At 46.0% G+C, this 10,324-nt stretch overlaps 1 protein-coding gene across 1 annotated transcript in view; it reads left to right on the plus strand.

Moving 5' to 3' along the window:
* The window catches only part of TXLNB (taxilin beta), a 56,698-nt gene that overhangs the window by 20,659 nt on the left and 25,715 nt on the right, over positions 1-10,324 (plus strand). The window contains exon 4 of the mRNA XM_019550165.1: positions 3,916-4,086. Coding sequence (XP_019405710.1) covers positions 3,916-4,086 — 171 coding nt within the window. The remainder of the gene's footprint in view (positions 1-3,915; positions 4,087-10,324) is intronic.

The following is a 10,324-nucleotide window of genomic DNA, read 5'->3' on the forward strand; positions in this document are numbered from 1 at the left end:
TCCCCCACCCCTCCATCACTGCCCCGCCTGCCCCCATCTCCCATCTGCTCCCTGAGCCCCGCCCATGTCTGCCCCACCTGGCTCCATCTTCTCTCGCCTGCCCCCCGATCACTGCCTCACCCGGCCCCAGCATCCCGTCAATTGAAAAAAAAAGCCCCGCACTCACCAGCAGTAGGAGCTGCCTTCGGGGTCACTGGGGCCTTGTGGCAGAGCCCCTCCCATGCAGCATAGGCCCTGCGTGGCAGTCACAGTGGCCCTAGCTGCCCAGCAGCATGCAGAGATGCACAGCGCCCTGCCGACCCTCACCACACCCATGCAATGGGGCAGTGGGATTGTGGGTGTGACACAGCCAGGGCTGGACCCTGCTGCCCCCTCACTGCTCCATGTTGCATGGCTGGCTCAGCCACAGAGGCCCAGTGACCCCCCACACCAGCTGCTGGTCAGTGTAGGGGGTTTTTTGTTTTGTTTTTTTAAGTGCCAGGTGGCTGGGGACAGAGGGTAGCCATTGGGGAGGCTTGGGGTGCAAGCAGCAGTGGGACATGTGGACCTTGCAGAGGGGTGGTAGCCCCTGTGGGGGCCATGTGGCCCCTGTTGGGGGGCCTGTAGCCCTGCGGGGGGCAGTCTGTGAGCTGTACAGGGGGGTGCACCCTGCAGGGAGCAAGGGGCCCACCTCTCCTGAGCAGCATCCCCTCACAGTCCCTCCACAATCCACCCACACACTCCACAGCCCCTCATATCCCTCCACAGCTACCCACATCCCTCCACCCCCCTTCTCCCTGTCCTGCAAACCCCACATTCCCCCAGCACACACCCTGCATGCCCAGCTGCCAGACAGGATGAAACCTGCTGGCAGGAACTGTGGCTACAGGGGCAGCTGTCCCCATATCCTGGTTAGTGAAGGGGTCACAGGGAGCTCCAACTGCTCTATGGCTTCCAAATTGCTTGAACACTATAGATATATCAATAAAACATTGCCCAACTGATTGCTGTCTCTCTCTCTCTCTCTATATATATATATATATATATAAGTGGTTTTTTGTTTTAATTGTGGAGGAACATGGATTTTGGGGTATTTTACACAGTGACTTTGGGATTTTTCAATTTTCAAATAGGGAACACCAAAATTCCTGCTAGGAAGGCAAGTGGCAGGACCCAAGCAGAGGAGCCTGCTCAGAGCTGGCATCTTGGACCCAGCTAGCTGTGGCTGAACTCCTGGCCAGTTGGAGCTAGGAGGACATGCTTTGACAGTTCAAAGCAGGCCACCACACCAGGAACATCTTCCGGGCAGTAGCTGCACATATGGCTGGGCAAGGGCACAAATGGCAGTAGTGCCACACAAAGGCCAACTCTGCAGCCACAGCCCACTGGCAGGGAACTCTCAGGGCTGCTTCAGCTGACACAAGGGGTAGTATCCCCAGGTACCAACTGGCTGGGCCCCAGAAGCTCCTGAGAGCAAGTAGCCCTGAGCGACTTGACAGGGTAGGTTTTTATACTGATAGGGCCAGGAAAGGGAAGTTTTTTATAATGCTGGGGATAGAACAGGAGCTGGCCCCGGGTTCTAGCTCCCCCTGGCTGCAAATCCAGGAGGAGCCAGGTAGGGTTCTTTTGCCCCAAGTGGCAAAATTTGCCCCACACCGAAGTGCATGTCCGGGCACATGCGCTGAGGCAAAAAGCTCCAGCTCAAATTTGCACTGCTTCTATCTGAGCTGTTGCAAGAGCCTATGCAGAGGTGCAACAGAGCAACAGTGACTTTTGGCTGTTGGTGTTGCCAGTGTAGACATGCAGCTGTGGCAGCAGGTGTTGTTATTTTGCAACCTCCTGCCACAAGTTGGCACCCAGGGCTGTTGTTCCAATCACCTTGCCTTAGTTATGCTGCTGGGGTTATGGATAGCAGGGGTTTCACTATTAATGACATTCTTAGGGCAGGAATGCTTTCTCTAAAAGAATCGGGGGGGGCATTCATATTTCTTCATTTTCTTCGTATTGCTGACCTGTAGATATCAAGACTTGTGCATTTTACAGTTGAATAAATAAATCACTGTCTGTACTGCTTTGGTTAGTCAAATGGTATTTTTCTAGTCACTGAACGGATGCCTTATATAACTAATAATATTGACCTGAAGAAGATTGCATTGCATTTGAAAGCTTGTCTAAGTCTATCCCAACCATACAGTCGATCCAATTAAAGATATTATGCACCGAAATCCTTGCCTCTCACATATTTCCTGGATCATCATGGCTATAGCATCATTCAAATGCTAATAGGCGCTGTGAAATTCAGACTTTCTATTCCACTGTAATCATTACCTCAGCATTGTATTGTGGCATTGCATAGGTCAACTGACAGTCAGACAACAGAAATAATACCATGTAACTTCTATAACCGACCAGCAAATAATGCATTGCTTAATTTTTTTGTAGAATGTGCAATGTCAGCTAAGGAACAGCATCAGTTATTACCAAATATGAAATCAAAAATTGTGCTCTTGTGTACTTGTTAGAATTAGGCCATGGAAAATATTTGAAAACTCCCGCCAAATATTTACACCAGCCATTACGTTATAGTATTATTATCCCGTGCCCTAAAGGAATTTTTACAACTGAAGGATATATCATCAGTGACAACAGAAACCCATAGAGAGCGTCTCCCCACAAGCGGGAACTTGAGTTTCCTCAGGGACAAATAGCAGCAGCACATATTTGTGCCGCTGCTACTTGCCCCTGCACACACATTGTGGCACACAGCAAGCTGCCCCAGGTGGGGTAGAGGAGGCTGGGGCCAGCACCTGGGCTAGTCCCAGCAGCCTTACCTGGAGTCCTGGGGGCCTCCCAGGGTTGCAGCGGCGACGATCTGGGAATGCAGAGCCTGACTGGCAGCTGGAGCGTGGCTTTGGCAGTCAGGCTCCCACTTCAGGCAGCACACACTGCTGCTACATGTCCTGCCCCGCTTTTTTCTGGCAGTTTCCTTTTACACTGGGAGATCCCAGTGTCAAAAAAACTGCTGTGCTGCAAATTAGCAGCATGGTGAATGCTTGCATGTGCAATGAGTGAACTTGCAGGGCTGCAGATTTGTTTTTGGTGCCACAAACTGCATATGCGTGCTTGTCTTTATGCACCAAGAGAGGCTACATTCTTGATCTCCAAGTGCCTTTCTTTTAACAGATACCTAAAAAGAAAGAAAATGTAGCTTTTTTCCTTTTCCTGATATATCTGCCTGTCCCTCACAAATCCCATTGCATGAGTCTCCAGTCACTGTCTCAATCTTAAACAACTAAACAAAAACTAAGATAATAACCAGTAATCAGAATTGGGGGCAGAGGTGATATTTTTTTTTTTTCAAATATCTAGTTGGTCTAATAAAAGATATTTGCAAGCTTTTGGGCACAAGCCCCCTTCTTGAGTCATAGGAGAGAGCAAAGATTGTAAAAATTCTGCTAGGTAGAAATGAAAATGAAATATGAATTTTCATTTCTACCTAGGAGAACTTTTACAATCTTCTCTCCTATACCTGAAGAAGGGGGCTTGTGCCCAAAAGCTTGCAAATAAAGAATTTTTTTTGCAAATATCTAATTGGTCTAATAAAAGATATCACCTCTGCCATGAGTTCTGATTCCTTTCATCTCTAAGATAATAACCAGGTATTCAAAATAAATTTGGATCTGGCAAACTGAAGAAGAAAAAGTTGAAATAAGAGAATGGAGTATTAAAAATTACTTCTTTCTCCTGCAGTGCTTCCACACCATTCATTGGGCTATTGTAGAAAGTAGGTTTGTGATTTTACCATAAGTAGTTTGCTTTTCTTCAATAGGTGCTAAAAAATATAAGTAGGTTTCTAAATGCTTATGAAAGAATGAGATTGAACTGAAAGCCCCGTGTACATATTCTTTCCCTTCTTTACTTCCCCTCTCTCTTTAGCTGGAAGAACATCGTGCTGAGCAGAAAAAACTGAAGCACCTGCAGAAGAGACAGGCACAGATCATCAAAGAGAAGGACCAGCTGCAGAGTGAGCACAACAGAGCCATCCTTGCCCGCAGCAAACTTGAGAGTCTCTGTCGAGAGCTCCAGAGACACAACAAAACCCTCAAGGTAAGTAGGGGGCCTCTCAGATTACACAGCAGGCTATAAACCCCGTACTGACTGGGCAGGCTCAGAAACCTCCTCATTTGGGTCTAACATCACACTGAAAAGAATTTTTACAGGAATGTACACAATATACAATTACTTACAGTGCATTTGATTCCTACTTACATTAAGGTTGCTTAAAACAGCTCCTAAAGAAGAAACTTTACAATGGGAGTTCATATAGAGTCCAACTTTTCTTTACAGCAATGGTATAGGATTTTTGCACTCTCAGAATTATGAGATAAGCCTTATGGTGCACAAAATTTGGATGCAATAAGTGTGCATATAAATGTATAAGCGTAGAGAAATTATTTATGTAGATAATTTGTGTTGGTAAATCTACAGGTACAAATTAAAGTGTGTGTGCGTGTGTGTGTGTGTGTGTGTGTGTACGTGCACGCGCATGTATGTGCACGTGCAAACACACACTGGTGATTTTCTGCCAAAGATTCTCTATAGTTTCTCAGGTATCTTGATATAATTTGGACAGTAGTATATTTGGAAAAGAGGAATTCATACTGACCAAGCAAAGACATTGGCCTGCTTTGCCTTGAAGATGCGGGGAATGTTGATTGGATGCACAAAAAAATTCTGAACTTACCATATGAGTTTGAGAGAAAAAAAATTAAGGGGTATGATGATTTAAACTATGCCTCACTCTTCCTTGATATAGCATGCCATTTAGATGCTTGGTAAATCTGAAACATAGCCAGATATCTTTAAAGGTCTAATTCTCTATATATTTTCTTTTGGATATAAACATTCAATCAGGCATTTGAACATACCAGAAAGAATTAGCAACAGAAACAGCAGATGTAACAGTACTTGTTGTTCTTGTGGTCATTACAAAAATACTCTGTGCTTTGATCTATTGATGCAAAGGAAAATGTTTTTGTAGGTACATATTGTATAATGTTTGCCTAAATCAACAGACTTCAAGTCACAGATGCAGAACCTCAGCTGATATAAATCAATACCGCTTTATGGACTGCTAATGGAGCCACATTGATTCACTCCAGCTGAGAAACTGGCCTGCAGAGCCTACACTCAAAGGCTTGGTACAGACATTCAGAAAGCGTGAGGCAGAATTGATTTGAATTATGCAGTTTTCTGTAAGTGGCGTAGTTTAGATCAGTAGCAAATAGAACGCACATTCACCCTCTGGGGGAGGTCAAATTTTAGACCAGATTCTGCCATTTTTAAACCAGGCTACGTGTGCTAAATTTCTGTTCTGTTACAGGTATAGACCAGTTTTGTGTTCTGAACTTCAGTCCTGTTATGGGTATAGACCAGTTTTGCATGCCAAGTTTCTGTTCCCTTATGGGTATAGACTGGTTTCTGATCACTTATACCAGTAAAAGTGTAATGTCTGTACCTGGCTAAATGTTAGTTATAAGCTGATCAAAATGGAGCATTAGCAAACTAGCTTCTAGGGCTAGGGACAGAAGTTACACATAAACTGGTTTAAGTGATCAGAAACCATATTATACCTACAATAGAACAGAAATTCAGTGCACATAAATGACTTTCAAAATGGCTGAAACCAGTTTAAGATGAACCTGGAGGTAGTATCAGACTTAACAGATTTAGATCAACCCAGTTTATGGTTTGATCAAACCAGTTTATGGAATTTCTATTCCAGATCCCCTCCAGATTCCAGTTAACTCATAGTGCCTCAGCATCCCAGGATGCTCTGCAGACCTGGGCTGTGTTGTCTGCTCCAGCAGAGCAGGGCTTCCCCCCCCGCCCCTCCCCCTACTGTCACAGAGCTGAAGCAGTAAAGCCTCTGCTCCCAAGCCGCTGCTTGTACCTATCAACACAGTGGGATGGGGGCCATGGGAAGGTACCTCAGGTCCTCCTTGCATGGGTTTGCACAGCACAAAGGGAGGGAAAGCATCCTCTGTGGGGGTCCCACACACTCTTCAGCTAGGCTGGAATCACCTTAGTCCCACCCCACCCCCCAGCTGCCCTTGCCTTGGAAAGGCTGCAGGGGTGGGGAAATGCACCTGCCCAGCACAGGAGACATGCCTGCAGTCTGCACCACATGAGGGAAAGCCCTCTCCACCCTGCCTCCCCCTGCAGCCCAGATACCTGGGCTGGGATCCCTTAGCCCCACACCTTTACCAGCTATCATTATCTCCAAAGGCCTGGGGGGGCAGGGGAATGCTCCCACCCAGCCCAGCAGCAACCCCCCCTCTCCCCCAACTGGGGTTTGCAAAAGACCTGCAAAGATTGAAACTATTCAGCCTCAGGCTTTTCGACTGTCTGTACTTAGCCTAGGAGAGGCTATGGCCCTGTCTACACAAAGAAACCATGCTAAAAGTTAAAAGCTCTTGAATCAAACCAGGACAAACCTCTCTGTGGACACTTAATTTTGTTTTCAGATAGTTTCTATCAGTTTAATTTACTCTTGTAAATTAAACCAATATAAGGCATTTTTTAAGTGATTTAAAAGTGTTCACTCAAGGGTTTGTACAGGTTTAACAAGGTCATTTTAGAAAGCCAGGCCTTCAGGCTGCTTGCAGATGTGGGGAAAAAAACCTAGCGTTTTACATAAAACTCAGTGAACTTCCACCCCAAGCCCAGCAAATGCCTAGAAGAGGCAATGAGTTAGTTGCACCTAGCTTTCCCAACATCCCTAGAAATTGGGCACTTTAGTGGGGCTTTTTTGGCACTTTTATCTAATATCTGATTGAATTAGCTTTAGCTAAAAGCTCCACTGAAGCGCCCAAGCTTTACAAACACTGCAGAACCAGGCCAAAGTAACATGCTGCTGCTTCTGGTAAAGTGTGTTTCCCCCACCCCCCAAGCCTATTAACAACTTCAGTTAACCAATGAAATTTTATATGGAATACGGCCCTACGAATACATAAAGGGTGTGGACAGACATAACACTTAAAGTGCTTCAAATGACTCTGAAAATGGTGAACGCCCTCCAGAAATAACCCTGAAGAAAACAAAAAAACTCTTTATAAGAGCTTCAAAATGAAGCGCTTCCTGTTTCATGTGCATGCTTTCTGCACCTGCCTGTACCCAATGGAGGGAGTGTGGGGAGAGTGGAGCAGACTGTCAATATGCTCTCCTGTGTGCCCCATCTTTGCTATCTCAGAGAGGTGTCCCATCCCCCCCAGAGCTGGAAGACTGGAGGCCCCGTGCTCTCCACACCTGTCCCAGTTCCAGCAGGACGGTGCTCTGGGACATGGACGACTGGTGCCGCATTAGTCGGGGGGGGCACATGCCCCCCCAACAACTAGTCAGTGACCAGGGGGAGGAGGTCCCCCCGTGGCTGATCACACTAACCGGGGGGTTCCCTCACAGCTGATCACATTGACTGGGGGAGGTGTCCTCCTGCAGCTGATCACACTGGCCAGGAAGCAGCTATGGAAAATAGGCCGTGGAACGGGACGGGCCACCCAGGCCATGGCCCAACCAACTTTCAGTATGTTAATTTATATAACCCACAAATGCGCAATTGTCATTCCGGTCAAAACTGTGTAGCCATTTTTTTAGCTGCATAGCTAGCTAAATAGCAAGCTATACTTCCACTTTGTGCTTGATATGAGATTTCCGACCGACACATGTCATTATGTAAGTTGCCTCTATACATGTCCCAGCTAACATCACAAAAACATATTCAGGACATCAGAAAAAAAATTAAAATGTAAAGTAAGAAATCAGCGGTGGGACCTGGAGGGCGGGGGGGAAGGACGGGGAGGCAGGGATCGGTTGGTTGGTTTGGCCCCCCACAACCAAAAAGGAGTTCCATGGCCCCTGCCAAGGAAAGAAGCCTCTGTCCCAGTGAGCTACCTGCGACAAGGTGCTACCTCCTCCTGCCTATAAGAAAGTGAGGATTCAGGGACATAAGGTATCCAGGGCTAAGGGACATGCCATCTTCAAGGTGGAAGTTTTACCTTCTTTTAAAGAGACAGGACACAGTCTATCTTAGTGGTGTTATGGTATAGCGCAGAGGCTTGTATTTATGTTATTGTTTAGTCCAATGGTTTGTGGTTGAGGCTGTAGGGGAGATGGAGACCTCATTAGCATCCTGAGTGGGGACACAGCTGCAGAAGGGCAGAGTGAGCCCAGAGAGCTGGAAGGGTTCAGGTAAGAGAGCATGGAAAGTCCAGCATCAGAGGGACTCCAAAGTGATTGAAATATAACATCTGCAAGGCTTGGGATATGCTAATGGGAGGTCAGAGGCATAGATCAATTCTAGATATCAGCATATAGGAAAGAGGCAGCATCTCACCAAAACTAAATCATATTTATTCAATCAAAGGTGTAGCAGGAGAGACAGGTGGGCAAGCTGCCCGAACAGGTGAGCAGGCCATGGGGAAGGCCACCCTTAGAGCATATGCCTGTCACACTCATGCTATTTATGCCTTTTACTAGTGAACAACAAAGCCAGGAAACTCTCTTATAAAGGCTCCATCAGTTATTCTCAACCCTTTTAGACTCAAGGCACCCTTTAGAAAATGCTACTTTTCGTACCTTTTTTCGAGAAAGACCACACTGAGTCAGAGATGTTTTTGACACTATGTATTACTGAAATTTCTAGGTTTATCTTGTGAATCATGCATAGCCGTTGGCCCATCTAACAATGCTAAAATTGTGGGGCACTCTGTGGCACCCTTAAAAGGATTTTGTGGCACTCCAGGATTCAACAACACCCTGGCTAAGAATCACTGGCCTGTCCAGCCAACAGTTAAAATACTGAGTTCAACCCCAAACTGAGTATTGCTGCTCAAATTGCCTTGTCTCAGAATCTTGGGACCGTTAGATGTCATTTATACATATTTTTACTAGTGTGACTTCAGTGGAGTAACAGTATACCAAAGCAAAATGAGAATCAAGCCCAGATAAAAGGAAACTAATAGAATTAAATTTATGTACAATATATTTCTTATTCACATGATGAAACCTAAGACATAATGTATCTTCTGCATAATTTTATGGGAGTTTATTAAATAAGTTCTATTGACAACACTGAGGCACATGAAAGCTATATCAGCATGATACTGCAATATAAGGGCAGGCATATAATTCAGCTATTGGAAAGATGGAGAAAATAGATTAAGAAAAGAGGGAGGTAGGAGAAGGATGGAGAACTAGCTCAAGGGAATAATGTTTTAAAACTAAACTTTAGTCTCCCGAAGCTCATCCACTTGGAAGCACAGGAGAGATATAGCCAAACTGTGGTAAAAGCAGACCTTTATCCCAGAAATGGGATTAGAAGAGCAAACATAGATTGCACTAATTAATGCGGAAAGTATGATTAGGATTAGAGCCAAATATGCTAAAAAGAAACTCCATGGACAAATTCTGCTCTACTACAGCAGTGTGACTCTGGAGCGCCAAATCAGTTCAGTTTTTTCCAATTTAACTGAAGTAACCAGAAGCAGAATCCAGCCCTTAATCTTCATTATTGTGGGGAAAAAAAATACTCTTGCTTTATAGAAACAAAGCTTGAGAAACTGGGGGATAAGAATCAATGGAGCTTTTGCAATGGTGTCAAACTCACTTGGGACCCCAGGCCATATCTAGAACATGGGACTCCTTGGGCACATCCAAACGAGCCTGAACATCGGAAATATGGGACTCCTTAGGCATGTCCAAACAAGCCTGCTGCAAATACGCAGTGTGGGGAAAGTTGTTTTTGTTCCCAGTGTGCCTCTTGCAGCACCTCAAACTGCTTTGAGATGCTGCAAGAGGCACGCTGGGAACAAAACAAACTGTCTCTGCTCTGCATATCTGCAGTGCAGGCTCAAAATATGATACCTGGAAATCCAGGTATCAAAAATAAAACCCAAGGAATAAAAGTGGGACAGGGCACGGTCCAGGACCACGCCCTGAGGCAACCAGAGGCTGGGGTCCTCCAAAGAGATGCTCTGGTAGCCAGCCAAAGTGTCTCTTTAGCTGCTTCTTGCCAGGTGTTTCAGCACACTGCCTCCACATGTGGGGCAGCCTGGAGCAGTGCAGCTTGCAGCCTGATGGGACCAGACTCCGATCTCAGGTAAATAAGGGACTTTGGGGTGAGGGAGACTGGAGCAGGGTGCTGTGTGGGTGTGGGGGACTGTGGGGGACCAGCTTCTCAAGGTGTTCCTTCACGAGGTCAGCATTTATGGAGAGTAGGGGATCCCCATCACCCGGATCTCCCTGTCCCATAGCAGGCATGGGCGTCCCATGGGACTGATGAAAGACT

Source organism: Crocodylus porosus, unplaced genomic scaffold (assembly GCF_001723895.1).
Source record: "Crocodylus porosus isolate Cpor-Errol unplaced genomic scaffold, CroPor_comp1, whole genome shotgun sequence".
Classification (NCBI taxonomy): Eukaryota; Metazoa; Chordata; order Crocodylia; family Crocodylidae; genus Crocodylus; species Crocodylus porosus.